An 18,513-nucleotide genomic window follows, 5' to 3' on the forward strand; every position below is an offset into this window, starting at 1 on the left:
ATGCCAGAATTTCAAACGTGTACGATGTGTTCTTCTTGGTGTTGCGGTTTTTTTGTAAGCCAGTGTATTATCTACCTGATGCTATACTATAAAATGATCTGCAATGGCCTCGTTCTGGGCTATGAGATTCGCTCATTTAATAGCCATAGGAAAAATCTCAGAAGATGAATGTCCATGGCGTCTTCACGTCTCATCTTACTTTTGCATTTACCTAGGCCATCCAGAAAATCGGTTTCTATCCTACGGGATCTCCTCAGTTTTCGTCTCGAGCCGATGAAATATTGGCAGAAATCAGCAAATTCGACGAAAGATATGTTGCGCCTGCAGGAAAATATCCTTCCAGCGCCATCTGCCATGTCACCTTTGCTGCATCCAAATCTTCGCGTGCGAGCGGCAGGACTTAGTGTACAGTGCCGATCTAAAGTCAATAGCAACGAAGTTTCAATTCACGATTTGAGTGTCACTGTATGATTGAAATCTTTGTCGCACAATAATAATGGATAAGGAAATCAGTAATAATAGGAAGTTATTACTCATTGGAGTTCCCCAATTTCCTTCCATTTTCTAACTGATTTATGTCGCTTACGCTCAGAAACGCTATAATATCGAGATTGATATTCCTCGCTCTAGGCTCTTAATTTTCAGCAAAATTGTTGCATATTATTCGTTGTTTTTTTTAATTTTTTGTCCCTTCCTCCCATCCTGAGGCAGCTCAATATGCCATGAACAAGCGGATGACGACATTCGTAACTCTCGCGATACTCCATAATGACTTTTTCGGCAGATTCACATCTTGCAGCATTTTCATTGTACTTATGTACAAAAAATTAAGCATTTCATTCCTAAAGGTTCCCCACTTTTTTTTAAGTATAAATCCTTAAGCTGCTCATGCATGTAATACTAAGAAATCATCTGAAGGCAACGTTTCGATGGTCGATTTCCAGAATTATGGAGTTGAACTTTTAGACTAAACATACATTATCCAGAATTCTTCTACAGGAACCGATAAAACCGCTTCTGGTCGTTGTACACGGAATTGTCATAACTTCAACAGATAACGACATATCCAAGCAAGTAGGTAAGTAATCAGAGAACGACGAGAGCATCTGGAACAAGATTGCGGCGGTTGATTTCCAGATTCAATGGCCCCAACTCCGACTATTTTCTGGAACGAAACTATTTCACAGCTGTTACGAATTGCTGGCACTTTCCAGCCATTTTGTGGCCTTTTCGATTGCGACCTCGTTAAATCGTAAAGCTTTGCGGTGTCCTTAATTCAGTTCGCTTTCTTATTAAAGAAAATACCGGTAAGTCGTAAATTTCGCTCTTCACGTGTAGGTGGTAATCGGGTTTCTTGGAAAGATACAATCCAGGGGGCTTCCAGATCTATTTCTGCTTCCCGTTAAGATGTGGATGTTGGTAAGATGTAGTGTATTCGACAATTGCTCGATACGACTTATAAACACTTAGTAAAAATTTAAAATCTATCTTGTGTTGAAATTTGTTAAAAAAGAAATAAATTGCAATACAAAAAATCGTGATGCTTACACAGTTTTCATACGCCTTCTCACGAGCGTTGTGACTCAATACTAATTACACTTTCTAAGACAATTTAAAAGCATAGAGATCAAGACCTAGAAAAAACATATACAGGGTGTTTTAAGAACATTGATACTAATGAATGTCAAGAGGTAAGAACTTAAAAAAATAAAGTAAATAAAGCATGTTTTGTACAAAAATAGTTCTTTTTCGCTCCGCAGGATGTATAAAATATCTATAGGGCGTCCCAGGAATTTGTGCCTCTATCCGTATCTTGAAAACTTTGACTACGAAAAAATTCAAATTTGAGTATCGTACTGAAGCGGAGGTGATCTATCGTTAAAAATGATTTTTTTTTATCGAAAGATCACCTCATTTTTATAAAAATACCATTTCCGGTTATACCGGAAATTAATTTCAACTCACTTATTTCAAGCGATACACCCGGTATTTTATACCGAATTTGAGTTCTACGGAATATTATGAATATTTTTAATTTATATTATTCTATACCTAAATTTTACGGTTTTTGAAATATTTAGAATTTTCTCAAAAAAAGTACAGTTCATGTATTTTTTAACATTTTGGAAATTTCTGTTTCAATTATTTCGTCATCAACAATACACTTATTTCCTTTGTGATATCCTCTAGTTTTAAAATAATTTATTGTGCTTGGGAACTTTTTGTGACAACTGCGTTTTTTCTAAGTATCGAATACTAAATGTATAACGTAATCGCGTTAATACTTCGTTACATTCACCAATAACAATAAACATATTGAGATAATCTTCGTTTGTATAATTTACGAGCGCTGCTATATTTAAAGTAGATTAGGGGCTCCCTGTTTAAAAAATAAGATTTTTTAATAATTATTTAATGATAATTTTTGTATGACGAATTTCAACTTTTTCTTAGTCACAAGTTTTAAAACACGGATATATTCATGGGTCGCCTTGTATAGAATGCTGAACTTGTTTTTGTTTTTCAATTTTCGAAGGTTTTCAATTTTGAGCTTAAAAGTAAAAAAATTACGCAGGGCTAGAATGACGTGTAAAGGATTAATTTTCTCAGAGGGTTGTTGGGTACTGGCGAAAAAAATATATAAAATCACTTAGATATATTGGCGCTTCTTTGTAGGAAAAAATACTCAATTTCTAAAAATTGAAATATCAACTAAGGTTGTCACAAAGTTGAAGATATGTTTTTATTTGCTTTAAAACCAGTGTTGTTAGTTGGTTGTTCTAGCAATTCACTTTTACACATATTTTTCATTTAACGTTAGGATAAGTTTTCGCCGGCTCTGAGCAATCATGCCTTGAGCAAATACCGATAGTTTGTAACACTTATTCAGCAATAAGAAAAATAAAAAGTAAGTTATTTAAAATGGGAAACTTTTGTCTGAAACAAACAATTGCACTAGTTAACAAGTTTAGTTTAAACTGAATGAACCAATTTTCATTTGAATTACCTCATTGACGATTTCGCTTAAGGATTAGTAAACATTGCTGACAGTTTTCAGATAAGTTGATGAAGGATTTTCGACGCATAGTTCATCGGAAAGGGCACGAATAATTCCAAAAATATTCGAAAAGAAAAAATGAATCTATAAAAAAATATATATATATATATTTTTAAATTAATGATACTTCATTATTAATATTTTTATTCAACTTTTTTTGTTAATAAGTTATAAAATTTAGGAAAATAATGCAGAAATGACGAGTCACAATCGAATTATTGTATTATTTTTGTTACACCTCCCATCCGGTTTAATAAATGGGCCGTAAATTAAATTACTCATAATCATATTGTATTGTGGGTGTAGAAGCATATCGCATTTGCATTTTATTTTATGTTTTCATGGTGAATTTCTCACGAAAGACGTTATCTGCCTCTAAGTAAAATATTTAAGTAAGTATATTTATGTCATTTATAATTTTAAAATTTTAATTTTAAGATGCAAAGTTCACATGAACATGGGTCTGTATCGGCTTAGTTCTTAAGACACGGGGCTTTAAAAATAATTTCGTTTAGTATTTTAATTATATTTTTGTCCAATGTCATGGCAATTTAACGAAATTCTGGATACTGGGAGTATCGACGATGAGAAACTCACAATACTTCCTTGTTTTTGTTTAACGTTAGAGTGCTTCGCATACATATATGCGGTGTGGTACCTGGATTTAAATTACCACAACTCTTAGTACTGTCGCTGAAAGACGCCTTTTTGAAAAAAAAAAGAGTTTAAACTTAAACCTCCAGTGAATGTTTGTGAGTTTAAGTTGAATCACTGAGGGTTTTTGAAAAATAACCGGAAAACCGTGTCTGTTGTTGACTTTATTATTGCGTGACACCCATAAATCACTTGCAAGACTAAGACTAAACTACTTTTTTAAATAATTTAATAATATTTACAATAACTCCTGAAAGTGGCTGCTGTTTACTGGAACGCACGCATCAATTCGCCTTAACGTCGAGTGAGGAACTCTTTCGGATATGCCTGTTGTCTGATTAATAATGGTACACGATTCAAATATCTTATTTCTAATATTTTATTCACTTTTGACTATAGTTTTCTAAACTAGTGTCTTAAAGAGGCTCCCCGGAAAATAATCCAAAACATTCAAATCCGGCAATTTTGGAGGCCAGGTTTCCGGTCTCACCCTTCCTATTTCACGGTTAGGGTAATTCTCGTCCAGAAATGGACGCGTAACCAAACTAAAGTGTAGCGGTGCTCTATCGTGCACTAACCACATCCTGTTTATGATTTCTAAATGTCCACGAAACTCGTGCTCGAAAAATCTGCGGTAGTCTTCAACAGAAATTCTTTGTGCAAGGTCCAATTAGATGACCACCGATAATAACAGCACCAAAATCACAACACTGCATATGGCGGCGTTTAGCAATAAACAAAAAACTAAGTAAATATTTGAGTTTTTCATCACCGACACCTTCAGTATCCAAAAATTTGTCAAACTAACATGGTACTGATGGTAGTAAATATTAAACGGATTTTTTTTAGGCCCTGTATCTCAAAAACTAAGCCGATTTGGACCCACGTTGATATGAACGTCGTATCTTGAAATTAGTCAAAGATTCACTCTTTAAAGATTCTACAAGTACCTAATAAACACCTCGTATGGTTTTTTTCAAAAGGAATATTGTACCACGGAGGTGAGTTAGTGTTTTCCAATGCGGGCTGCACCATTTAAGCTGCGAGCCGTTGTAAATTAAATCTGAGCGCTATCCACGTATGTTGTGCTTTGTGATCGTGCATCTTCGGAGATCCGAACGTAAACGACACGGTATTCCCGGTATTGTGAAATATAATCGAATTTTAAAAGGGCAATTTTTACCTGTTTCCAATTAGGCACAAAGCCCTACGAACATTCATTACGTTTCTATTAAATTAACCTTGAGCTCCACCCAAACTTTTCTCACATTTCCAGTCGAAATTTGATCATTTTCGCGAGCGTAACGAGAGGAAACGCGCAGACGCCAATAAAACTGACAATCGGAAAGTTGTTGATTTGATTCCAAAGCCTCCTTGACGAGAACGACCAAAGAACGATATTTTGGAAAAGGAACTTTCAATATCGGAGACTTTGCAGTGTGCCCCAAATTACTTCTCACAATAAAGAAAAATATTTAAGATGATGCAGTTTTGCTCCTTTAAAGTGAACGGTCCTGTCTACTTGCAGTGCTGAACAAAAGTTTAAAATTGCTCGCATATATCCCTTAAAGTCAGATTTGGTACTGATTACCATTTATCACCATTATCACTCTATCACAACTGGGGCAATGTTGTCCGCCTCTCTCATGCTTTCTACTTCTTTCATCAGTTTTTTCCATAGTTTTATTCATTACCATCATATTAGCGAAATTCTCAAACAACAATTCCGGTTTCCGTTCACTTGATCAGTTGCATTAATTGTGTTGAAAAATCCAAAATGTATCGAAAAAAATCGGACTTCAATCCTGAAGGTCGAATAAATTTCCTTTTTTAAAGAAAAACTAAGTGCAGTATTGGCTGTAATCTAAAGGTGATTTTTCTTCATAAATCCAGCGAACTGTAAAGCATTTTATGAACTCGTAGAGCGATGAGCGCTTTAATGATGGACATAGGTCAGGATGGGTGGCAGGCAGAAGAACACGACTATTTTTTGTTGAAGAAGGATTCATTTTCTATTCATCCAGTCATTTCCTAGAGAGCTACATAAAGTCAATGTGCCTGATCTTTGCTTTGCTCGTGGTTTGTTTTAGTACTGTATTAGTCTGCTATGTGATATTCAAATTTGAAATACTTCGGACCAGGACCAACTGCATTATTCTGAATTTTTTCATTTCAATCACCACTTATGCCACATCGGTCATTTTTCATAAGTTTTTACTAGTAACTTTTCAGTACGCTCATATTACTTCTATTTATTTCATGTTTGAAGTGAAATATGCCTTTTATGTAACCGCTGTTCTAATGATAGTATTGTTGGCATTTCAGTGGTATAGTTCAGTAAATCGGTCGATAATATTCCTAACTTAAACTAACTTGTAGCGGTAGAAAAGTTACAAATGGACGGCCGCAAGTTGTTATTTGCTATGTGGAGGCTTCGTTATTTCGTACTTTGTTTCTTCGGATGAAATCAAATTAATTAGGGGCATTGTCGTAGTTGCATTAGCAGTTAATTTCGTAGCGCTGGTAGTTGCAATAACCATCAGCGTGCATAGAAACAGGAAAATGTAGCCACCTGATGAACTGAAGATATTCTACGCTTTTGCCAGTGCAGAATTGTATATGTTCGTGTGGTCGTTTTTCTGGATAAGTGTCAGTGGATTGTTTTTATGTGACTTGTTCGTAGATTCGTACCAGAGGTATGTGAGAAACGTGTCCGAGTGCATACGTCGTTTGTTCTACTGCCTTGGTGTTATGTCTTTCGGGTTAAGTTTATACTTCTTAAAGAGGTGGGACAAACATTTCAGTATGGCATTTGAGCACACATTTAAGAGATCTCTTGGGAGTTGTATTCCAACTGAGAATTATGCAGATGCATAGTAAAGTTTTGCATAGTACGTGGGTTTAATAATATTAAATATATACAGTTACTCACAAAGTTGAGCGAACATATGTTCAAATGACATAATTCTTTAAATAATGATCTGAAATGAACGAATTTAGGAGTTTTTATTGTTAATATTGATTTATATAATATTTTAGGCCATAAAAGGTAACAAAATATTTGAATATTTTTGAAAATGAAGGAATAATACGCCAAATTGTTATTATAAATTGTTAAATTGTGACACAAATTGAGCGTTCACCATATTAATAAACACGCAATTGAGTTAAAAATAAATATAAAGTGAACTTCAATATTTTGTGGAATTTCCCTGGGAGTCTATAATAGCTTGAAGTCGTCGTGGCTTTTATTGGATTAATTTAATGTGTAATCACGTGATATTTCCTTCCATGCAGCAAGAATTACATTTTTCAATTTTATTGTACTTTTGGGGTTTTTATTATGGACTTTAGTTTTTAATAGATGCCCTAGATTTTCGATTAGGTTTATGTCAGGGCTCTATGGGAAAGTTTTCAGCAATTTCGGCACATTATATAAGAGCCATTCGGGAACTATTAACGCCGTATATTTCGGGTCATTATCTTGCTGAAAATAATAAACCCTTGGCATGTTCATTTTTTCAGCTGAGGCTCTGAAATTTTCCCTTAATATATTTATATAAACATGTCTATTCGTTATTCCGTCCATGAAGGATACCGTTGGCCCTCTACATCCCAATAACATCACAGATTGTCCACCGTGCTTAAGAGTCGCAACGGTGTTTTCCATTTTCAGTTCTGTTTTCGGTTTTCTCCATACAATTTGTTTTCCATTTAATCCAAAAAAGTTCACTGTGGTTTCGTCACAAAAAATAACTTGGTTCCAAAAATCCAGTGGTTCATTAATGTATTCCCGAGCGCAATTAAGTCGATTGATTCTATTTACTTCAGAGATGTATGGTTTCTTCCGAGCTCCTCGTCCGTTATAATTATTTTTCCTAAGTATCCTGCGAACTGTTTCTGTGGACACTGATTTTTCAATCTTTGAGCTTACCTCCACAGCCAGATTTGGAACCTTCAGATTCACTAGTTTCATATCGCTGAGTTTTCATCTTGAAAATTCTTATTAGGCTTCTGTCAACTGTGTCGAAACTGAATTGCCTATGGGGTACTGATAAACCCAAATAGTTTATTACCAACATTCCGATAAATTTTTTTGCCGTTCATTCATTTTTTATTGTTGTTTGGTAATGTGCGCTCAATTTTATGTGTGCACACAGGGTATTAAGGAAACAACTTTCGTAAATTTAACCAATGGTTAAGAATATTGTCTTCAATAAAAAAATCCTTACAGTAGGGGTAGTAAATATAATCATTTCTTCGAAAATCAAGAAAAAACACCTTTTAAGAATTGGCAACGTCGCGTCACTTTTATTTCATTTTGATGCGTCCCTAAGTAGTGGGATAAAATAAATTGACATTTTTAACACGGTTTTTTTGGGTTCGACACCTGTTTACTGCGGATCTAACGCTTTATCGCTTCACCCGCTAAGTTAACTTGGGCAACCCTTTAAAGGGTCGGGTTACTTCAGATTCAGTGTGGCGTTGCCGGTTAAGTTTACTTTTACCTTTAAAGTTTTATCATCAGTTATTAAGTTTTAAAGTGCTTTTAACAATGTTATTGTTAAATAATTTTAACTTTTTTTCGTTACGCCTCGAACTATCAACATGCGTTAAATACGTACTTTAACATTTTATGAAAACTTAAGCTTATCATAGATATTCGATTACTAACTCAAACATTTTTTTTTCGCTGTTAGGTTTTGGACCTCGGTTGCAAGGAAATTTTGCTCTTAAAAATGATGTTTTTTACGTTGTGAAATTTACGAAACTTATTTCCCTAACGTCCCGTATAATTATAAATTTGTGTTGTCACAATTCCTAGCCATTTTAAAAAAGTGTTCGTTTCATCATTTCACCCTTTTTGATATATTGGAGTGAATCAAATATGAACTCGAATTATTATTTGAAAATATACTGGAACAACTTGCAAAACTGAAAGGCACATGTTATTTTTTACATAATTTCCTGATTAAAAAAAATATTTTTCCCATCGCATTAGAATTTTTTTAATACCGTTTTTGTAGAAAGAAGCGGGGCATGTTTGCAATCAATTGCGCACGAAGCCCTCAACAGTTGCATCGTTGCCGAATCTTTCTCTTCTCAGTGCCTCTTTCAACAGGCCAAACTTGTAAAAATCACATGGAGGTGAGTCCGGACTATAGGGAGAGCATTCCAACGTCAACCGGTGAATTTCTTCCATCTTTTTCCTAGTTAGTTTGCCTGTGTAAGGACGGGCATTGTCGTGAAGCAGAATCACGTTTCTGATCGAAAATTTTGTTCTTTTCCAATATGCGAGCTTCGCTTAAGCCACTAGCTGGCAGTAGTAGATTGCGTTAACTGTGCGACATTCATGGAGAGAGTCAAGGGGCAAACACCATCTGAAATCCTAAAGGACTGTCAAGAGGACCTTTGCAACTGAGAGGCGTATTTTGGCTTATGTAGATGTACCGTCACCCTTCGTCCGTCAATTTATAGTCGTTTGCTTTAGGTGTAGTGGTGAACCTAGGACTCGTCGCAAATGACAATACGTTGCAAAAAATTATTTCTTTCAGTTAAAAACTTTCAAAGAGACGTCGACAAATGACAAGGCCCTTTGGTTTCTGTTGATCAGTCAGAAGAGGAAACACCCATCTGTCCGAAATTTTCCAAAACCTTAACTCATTTGTAACGATGGATTGGGCACATCCATAGCCTATGGCTACTTCACTTGCAATATGAGCAATAGTCAATCGATCACCCTCGAGAATGCGGCGAAAGGCGGTGATATGCTGAGTCATCCCGATGCGAGAGCGGTGGGCATGGGGCTCGTTCTCAATCATTTGTCATCCTTCCAGATATTTCTTATGCCATTCACACAATTGGGTATTCTTCACACAGGTCTCTCTGAACTGTGCTTTAAGTCTTTAAATGATTTTCGCTGGTTTCACACCTTCACATGTAAGAAATTTTATAAAAATGCGTTGCGAACCCTGAAGATGTATTTCGGAGTCACTCGTGGTGATGCCGACTAAGAACGTGCCATACAGATTTTAAGCATGTTGGAGGTGGTCTTGTAATGTTGCCATCTATTACTCTTTTGGTCACGAGCTCCCTCCCGATACTTTATTAGCCGCACAAGAGAAATTTCCGTTCATAATTACAAAACTCAAAAATGGAATATGTATCCAGAAGCATTTAACATGTTCCAACATTTAAAGATTCGCACAGACCTGAAAAATTAGTCGCTCAATGAATAATACAACGAATCGAATGCCGAACTAAACACTAATTGGGACGGGATGGGATACACGTTTACAGACAAGTTTGCAAATTCTATAGATTTGTTATCCGGTCCAAATTAGTGTTTTGCTCAAAAAAAACCAGACTACTCACTATTGAAACACGCACATTTGCCCGGTTTCACAAAATGTACTCTCGCACCCTTTTTATGATATTAAGACACTAAATTGTAGTACCTTCCATAGCATAAAAATTTTTGATTTTAACAATTTTTTTAAAATTAAATTATTGTTTTTTTGACATTCCATTACACTTTTCCTTTCTCGTCAACCTCATTAACATACCGGTTTGCCCCCGATTAGCACAAATTCGATCAGATACGATTCGAAAACGTGATTGAACCAGTGAATAATATGCATTATATTACTGTTCGCCAAGGTTGTCAAGTTTCTATCCCGAAGGGCACCCTAATGCCTGAGAATTACAAGTACTTTACGACCGCGGTGAATGTGTGATTTTTTCAACTGTAACAAATTAAATCTTAAACACAAAAATGCAACACGTCTTAATTCATAACACCAGCGGTCACTTATCATTTGACATTAATTTCCATGACAACAATTAAAACGATGGAAGAGATGACGATATTGTGACGCGCTAGGTAAATAATGAGCCACATGCGTGTCTTTATTAATCTGTTATTCAGTTGTTGAAATTTCAGCGGTAGAAATGAGAGAAAATATACTTTACAGTCATTAAAAACACAAAATAACAATGCGTTTTAGAGCCAGTAGTGAAAAAAGCATAATTATACAGCAGGAAGTGGCGTTTGACAAGGTAGTCTAAATTCCCCATTCCCATCGAGATCTCGGAAACGATAAGAGATACACTGTTGGTTAAATTGTCGCAAAGCCACGCGATTAGTCACTCAACAAAGTGCCTTTTTGAAAATAAGAAAACCCCGAAGACTGGAAAGCTAATGATAATTAGTTTTCATTATTGAAACACACGTTTTGGTTGTTATTAAAATTCCCTAGGGAGACACTGCGTTAGCTGTTTACAACAGAGACAAAAGCTTTGTAATATTATTTTGAAAATAATGCGGTTTAAAATGAAATAGTTCAGTCTTTATCTCAAATGTAATCACTTCCTAATAAAGAAAATATCAACATTGACATACAAGTAGCTGAGAGGTCATCTTAAAGAGTCACATATGATAACGATGCATATGATTTTTATTATGTTTGGGCTCAGTGCAAACTTTCCACCAAACTATTGAATTAACACACAATTTCAACACGATATAAATCTGCTTGAAGAACATATTCTTTATTCTTATGGATGTTAAAGTCAACAGCATATTAATAATATCCAACAAAGTTGTTATTATAAAAACCGATTATATTTATTCATGAAAATTCCTCCGATTCACATATGCACGGTGTCCCACAATGAGGTCAAGGTTTAATCACATATTCCTTCGTCAAGAATGGAACCCTGGACATAGGAGATTAACATGGGAAATCGGTTTTTATTTTTTTGCGTCTGCGCGGCTTATCAAATTGGAAATCTTCTACATGGAGATCATAGTTCCCAAGGCCGGCCATCGTTCGGTAATTTTTCAAATTTCCTCCCTGGAGCCGTTTTAGTTCAAAAAATCACCAAAATTCAAAAATTTGAATATCTCGCATAATTGTTCGAGCCGCCAATTGGTCAGATTGAATGGTAGTTTCTTCGAGCAACTACTGCAAACGTTTTCGCAAGTAATGTTACATCTTGTTGTATTTGTTCACTTACTTGTTTGGCTGAACTTTAATATGCAGGTAGTTGTTTAATTTATTTGTTTTCACTTTTTCTAATTGAATTTAAATAAAGGATTTCATAAAATAGACAAAATCCATTTGAAGTGGGGACTTTACGTTTATATTGTTGGCGACTTTGTGTTTGTTTCGTTCTGACCTTGACTCTGACCAATCACGGTCTCGAGCGGTTACGAGGGACATTCAAATTTTTGAAATTTGGAGGTGTTTTCAGCCGAAACAGCTCCACGTTAGAACATTGAAAATATTTCGAAATGCAGGCCGATCTTGGGTGCCGTGTAATGTAAAAGATTTCCAGCTGGATAATCTGTGCAGATGCAAAAAAAACAACTAATTTCCCATGGTAATCTCTTGTATACAGGGTTCGCCTGGATATCCGGTATAAGTGTATCAGCATGAAGCGATATATTTTTAATCACGAAATATGTAGTTAAGCGTCGGGACGCCCTGTATAATTTCTGAATTTCCGGGACTAAAATAAGCTTCAGGATTCGAGAATATCCCAATAACAGGATTATATTCGTTAATTGCGAAAAAATCAAAAAGCAATAAAACTTCAATATTTGCATCTAACAATTTCTCTGTCTATAGATTCCGATCACGTGGCAAACATATGCGGGGTTTAACTATCAAATTTCCAAATTGCTACTAAAACCAGCTATGAATCGATTAAGTTCACTGATTGACCCTCCTATACACATTCCAACTGAAGTTTTCCTAGAAATTGTTGACATGCAGTATTAGTAACGTAGACAAAGAAAAAAACGACGAAAACTGGCAGTTCCTGTACCTTAGAATACGTACTAAGAGATTATGCTGCTGGTGCCGGTATTCGCATGCGTTAATAAAATAAATAGTCTTATTATGAGTTTATCTGAATACTGTGGTGAAATGTGGGTAACCACCAAGATCTGTTGTGAGTTACTAAATAATTGTATCTGCAGAATTTAAACTTAATTAAACCTCTTTCTGTGCATTTTATTGAGTTTATGCATTTATAATGCTGTAAATGCGATTGTTTTATTCAAGCTCGAAGTGTAGTTTTAATAACAAAAAATATCAGGACCGTAAGGCTGGGCCTTTGCTGTAATTTCGAGTAAGTTCCAGTGATATTCTCTAGTGATAAATTTAGTGCGAAATTGGTATACCTCCTCGCTACTTCACTGACATCTATTACACTGGAGCAGTTCGTTAAATTTTTATTTCTCTTGCAGGTATAGTCAAACTAGCTATCAGCAACCAGTAGGATGAATATCTCGATTTTTGATGACTTAGAAGAGGTATCTCCCATATCGCCTCCCCAAGATTTGATGCTATATCTAGACGAAATCGCCGAAAACACTTCATCTTCAACTTACTACTTCAACTGCTTTGTCTTTTTTAGTGGTATATTTTCCATTTTCGTGTGTTGTATAAATAGTGCGTTAATTTGCTACACAGTCTTCAAATTTAGAGCCCTCCGAACAAGGACAAACTATTTGCTCGTCAATTTCTTCATTGTGTCTAGCTTATTTTCTGTCATTTACGGGATAGAAACATGTATAATCTCCATCGCAATGAGGTACTATTTCCTAATCTACTTTCTAGCCTTGATGGAACCGGTGCTATTGAATATCACTTGGTTTATAATGATGCTGTTAGCATTGGATTGGTATAGTTCAGCCCATTGGCATGGTACATTCATAAAATTTACGAAATATTACAAATTGATATTGGGGTTCCTTTATTTGGTGTCTTTTGTTGTATTTATTTTGATCCATGTAATTAATGTACATAAGTTTATTATTTTCTATATCTTTGTTATAAATTATCTAACAATTTTGATAACTATAATCGCATGGAACATCATGAGACTAAGAAGAACTTACACAACGGAAATGATGAAGACTTATTATGCTTTCGCTAGCGCCACCCTGTATATCTTAATATGTTCACCTGTCGTCTTTTTTATGCTTATCAACAACATAGTTAATGAGTTCAGTTATAGATCTGATTGGACCCAAATATTTGATAACATAATGTTTTGGGTAATATCCATTTCAATGTACATTACTATACTATCACCAGTCCTAATTGCATTTCTCTTGACAAGATGGGATTCGCAATTTAAACTGGGGTTTGGACAAGTGTTGATGATGAAGTTTGCAAGAAACAACAATCTTGAGGGATATACGCCTTATGTGAATTATACTTCGGGTGAATGTATTGAAGAGGATGTGAAGCTATCTTGAATTACATTGTTAGTCCACCAAAATTAAGAGAAGATTAAATAAAGATTTATTACTACCAAATTTGCTTCACAGAATCTAATCCTAATTTTTTCACGTGCTTATTTATGCATTTTAAGAAATACTAATGCTGACATGGGACATACATGCCGGGTGTCCCAAATAAAGCGAATTCCAAGAGATACGACGTGACTGAAATTAGGTAAAAGTTGCACGTTTTTGTGCCTGTTCAGAAAATGTTCTAAAATTAAAAATATGTGCAGAAGCTGTCAAAATATGACCGAAGAAATGAAATTTTTGAAAATCGTAAATTATGAGTGAACATTTTGACTAAATTTGACAGTTCTCCATCATGGACAACTGACTATCGAATGGTGTTGTCAGAATTTTTTAGGCCTTCTAGATTTCAACTGATTATATCCAACTTTGTCATTTCTTATGGCCGCCATATTGGATTTTGGTAGTTGGAGGAATAGAATTACTCGTTAAATTTTTCAAAAATTAGTAACACAACAACAACAACAACAAAAACTTACCTTTATCGGAGTAATTTTATGATCTGCCTGTCCCACTCTGTGTAAGTAAATATCCCCTGGAGGTCCACGTTCTCCCTTTTCGCCTTTAGAACCGGGGGGCCCCACGGGACCCAGAGCGCCATCAGTACCAGGTACTCCTTTCTCACCAGGCAATCCTTGAGAGCCCACTGGTCCTCTAGCACCTTTTTCCCCAGTTTCACCTGCAAATTAAAAATTCTAATGTCAATAACAAAATCACAAAAGTCACCAAAACCGTAAATGAACACGTTGCTTGTAGAACTATTAGTTATCTTAAAGTTTAAGGACTTGAATGGAGGTTTCAGCCTCTTTGTAACCAAAGGGAGACTTTTGCCTCGAAGCTAATTTTAGGGAAAGAATAACACGGGCCGACGTTTTATTCAAAGAAATTAGATTTCAGTTAATTTAAATTTTAAGTTGAAAAAAGTTTAAATTTCAGTAGATTAGAAATTAGCAACTGCCAGAATCCGTAATCGAATAAAACGAATGAATATCGCAAATTACTATGAGTTAGTTCGGGTTTGCAAATGCATCCGAAAAATGCATTGCGATGCAAATGCATTAAAAAACACCAACTTAGCATTTTTTTAACTAAATTGCAATCGTCGTCCATTTTATTGGATGACGATTTTAGGCTATTTGGGAAAATTACCTCAATTTTTGTAATTAAATTTTTTTTTCTATTTCTTGAAATAAGCTCGCTACGGGTGCTCTAAAATCTGTGGAAAACCGTGTACAAGGAAAAGTGTGTGGGAAGATATGGAAAATATACTCACTCGTATATTTTTGCATTATTCGGCGCGCTTAAGAGTTACTATCAAAAATATTTTCTAGAGTATTGTCAAGGGCAGCTTTTGTGCTTTAAAGTTGCTGTTTGAGATTCTTATAGAGGGGCTTAAAAATAAGGTTGAAGCTCAGAATTTTAGGAACTTTATGGGCCATAACGTACTCCATATTTTGAATAGAGCATTAATGTTTACCTTCCTTTAAAATCCACACTTCAATCCGTACAATTTTGAAATTAATTTTAGTATTATAATTTTAATAATTCACAATATTGTTCAGGCAAAAAAGCAATATGATTTTATTTTAAATAAATTAAAGGCTGTGCAAATATTTACATTATAGTAAGCAAATATTTGGTTTCTCGATTCTTTAATGTTTTGTTTCAGATCTGGTGAAACGAGAGAATTAATGTTATATCAAATCAAACATTTTCCATTTCATGCGTGTTTACATTTTTCACTTGTTACTAGGAAGTAACGGTATGTAGCTCTCAATGCACACGAATCTGAACAATGAATACCTGGATCCAAATATTTTATTATTGAGAGCTAACAGGCGGATAAAGGCGAATAGCTATGTGCAAACTGCAAAATGAAATGTGAACCAGACATTGGACGGCAATTATTTGTTTTATATTATTCAACAATAAAGAAATAGTTTTGGCGGATTTATTCGTAGCGAGCTTGAGAAAAGTTAATTTGAAAATTCGACTTATTGCTTCAGAAAAATCCACAACTACACGCAGGTGCTATATAACGCACCCTCACACCGTTACGTAATATTATTACGCGCACGTATCAGCTCATGCACGCTAACCTGCTGGCGTTTCCATGACAATCACGTGAGATCGAAGAACTGAAACTTCAGTAGGTTTCTAATGAAACACAATATCCGTTGCCGATGAAGCAGCAGTGCAAAAAGGTTTCTACACAATCCGAAACTGCGCCTGCCGAAAATGCTGACCTAACGTATTCAGACTTGTGCGATAAATGTGTTGATGCTGATTACTGAAAGCACCAAGACAATAAATCCCTATTTTCTCATAACAGACGAGCAATAGCTTCTGAACAAAACGCTTGATTACACTTTGGAACTACCCCAATTTAAACTTACATCGCCTTGTTAACAGCAACTTGACGAGAATCTATAAAAGTTTCGCGTTTCAATAAATGTTCGTGACACAAACTCTAAATCAAGCGAGGAAGGCAAAATATACATTTCCCATATTTCCCAACTTTTGTTACTTATTCACGCCGTTACCTCCTCGAGAAGTTGTCATTTTTTTTCAATTCGATAACTTCGGCCCTGTCGATGTCGTCAAAAGGTATGGAAGTTCGAATTCGAACGGGAAACGGTAAAGAGAAAATTCTCAATACGGATAATCAGCCAAGAAAATCGGGAATAAAATTAAACTTTCTTGAAGGCTTTTTATACGTATGGTTCCAGCATTACGCACCTTTAGTGCCAGGAAGTCCGTCGACCCCCGGAGGACCCGGCTGACCATCGATGACGGCGGTGCTGCCATTGGTAGTTAGCACTCCAGGCAAACCGGGCGTGCCCGGTACTCCAGGCTCGCCTTTGTGTCCTGGAGTGCCCGGCGTGCCAGGAAACCCGTCGGTCCCAGAATCTCCTGCAAATGAAACGGAGTTATTTCATCTAAATTCTGATTAGACGTGAACTGAAACTGAAAGAACGCCGTAAGTTGCTTCCAAAAATACAGCTGATGTTCCAGAAAATAATATAAAACTTCGGCTAAGAATTTAATTATAAAAGATCCATTCTGGTCTTCTAATAGAATAAGGATTTGTTGACATTTAATATAAATTCCGAGTTTCCAGGTGAGTATTAAAATATTCAGGCCGCCATTTAGGGTTAATTTCGGTAGAAATAATGATTCCAAATAGTGTTCGTTCTTTTGGGTTGCTTCTTATTTATTTATTTATATAAGAATTGTACAGAAGCTTTCATTATTAGACAGGCGGTTTCTGCTAATAAAAATGTTATTTAGAACCACTTTATGTTAGTTACTACGGTTGGCTCAGGCGGAAACGGATTTATGTGACTTAGGAAGGTAAGTTATTTTCACTCTTGTATGCTTTAATGTGCCTTAAATTGGATTCTTGAAACTCTTAATATCCTTCCCATAACCATTAAAAAGACTGACTCTGTATATTTCTACATTTCAATCTCAACTTTTTCTACCCACCTTTTTGGCCATTAGGCCCTCTTTCCCCAGGCAATCCTCTATCTCCTCTTTCACCTTTAGCGCCTCCTCCTCCTTTCGGCCCGGCAGGGCCTTTGTCCCCCTTAGCGCCCTTTTCCCCTGTATGTCCCGGCTCCCCTTTACTTCCAGGTATTCCTGGACGGATGATTGGAACACCCGAAGAACCCTAGCAAGCCGAAAATCAATGGAGAAATTATGATATGCATGGCCTGCTCACGGGTCGGCCGATTTAGAAGCTTCCAGATGCTTTTAGCAATTCGCACAGAGTCGTCCCCAAAAGGATTTTCTCAATATTAAATTGCTTGGGAAGACAACTGTAAGAATTAGTTCCTGTCTATTGTGCTCGTCTAAAAATTATAGTCAGGGTAGGGCACAAAGAAAATATTTTTCGAAGTTCACGATAAACACATAACTTTTTTGAAAGTTTCTCACAAGCAAGTATTGCTAGGAACAGTGGAAAATCCTTAGGGGACGGCACTGCATCCAAATGCTAGAACTATCGGTGCGGGCATGTTACTTGTGTCCTAATACATTTATACTAGTGTTTGTTTAACATGGACACGTATTAACAAACATGTTCATTAATATAAACACATCACCAAATCTGATTGGCCTTAATCATCACTCTTCATTTGCAGTGGAAAAATCTGTGTCCGCGGCGGATCGCTATTCGAATTTGGTTTAGGTTTACTGTCCGAACAGGTAGCTCATATTAATCTTTTTAAGCTGAAAAATTGGTAGGTACGCTTTTCTAATTTATCCCAGACTTGGCACCCCAAATTAACTCGCAACTTAATTTCGGTTTTCCACCCCTTTCTACGTAAAGATCCCCGGCTTGTCAAACAGTACTTCAATTTTAATTAGGGTTAAGCCCGTTCTTTCTGGTTATTTCGGGGCACATTAATAATCTGCTAGCGGGCCTGAGTTTAACGAGAACCAGGAGGCAAATTTTTCTCCCCTAAATTTA

At 35.8% G+C, this 18,513-nt stretch overlaps 3 protein-coding genes across 11 annotated transcripts in view; 2 read left to right on the top strand and 1 right to left on the bottom strand.

Moving 5' to 3' along the window:
• The window catches only part of LOC136341290 (uncharacterized), a 59,005-nt gene that overhangs the window by 38,982 nt on the left and 1,510 nt on the right, over window positions 1–18,513 (top strand). The window lies entirely within an intron of this gene.
• Window positions 1–18,513, bottom strand: part of Mp (Multiplexin) — a 269,908-nt gene that overhangs the window by 36,804 nt on the left and 214,591 nt on the right. For all 8 annotated transcript variants that reach the window (XM_066286068.1, XM_066286067.1, XM_066286064.1 and 5 more), the window contains 3 exons: window positions 17,529–17,712; window positions 16,779–16,952; window positions 14,519–14,718 (listed from right to left, as the gene is read on the bottom strand). In XM_066286068.1, coding sequence (XP_066142165.1) covers window positions 14,519–14,718; window positions 16,779–16,952; window positions 17,529–17,712 — 558 coding nt within the window. The remainder of the gene's footprint in view (window positions 1–14,518; window positions 14,719–16,778; window positions 16,953–17,528; window positions 17,713–18,513) is intronic.
• Window positions 3,368–14,045, top strand: LOC136341286 (uncharacterized). 2 transcript variants are annotated; one of them, XM_066286095.1, is made up of 2 exons: window positions 3,368–3,450; window positions 12,969–14,045. In XM_066286095.1, the coding sequence occupies exon 2, from the start codon at window positions 13,002–13,004 to the stop codon at window positions 13,983–13,985; it is 984 nt and encodes a 327-aa protein (XP_066142192.1). In that variant the 5' UTR covers window positions 3,368–3,450; window positions 12,969–13,001; the 3' UTR covers window positions 13,986–14,045. The 2 variants fall into 2 exon arrangements, with proteins under 2 accessions (XP_066142192.1, XP_066142191.1); XM_066286094.1 differs by lacking the exon at window positions 3,368–3,450 and adding an exon at window positions 12,604–12,850.

This window comes from Euwallacea fornicatus, chromosome 9 (genome assembly GCF_040115645.1).
Source record: "Euwallacea fornicatus isolate EFF26 chromosome 9, ASM4011564v1, whole genome shotgun sequence".
Lineage (NCBI taxonomy): Eukaryota > Metazoa > Arthropoda > Insecta > Coleoptera > Curculionidae > Euwallacea > Euwallacea fornicatus.

Bases quoted from the DNA above. Each gene is read 5' to 3' on its own strand.
- LOC136341286 (XM_066286095.1), top strand. From the start codon at position 13,002: ATGAATATCTCGATTTTTGATGACTTAGAAGAGGTATCTCCCATATCG.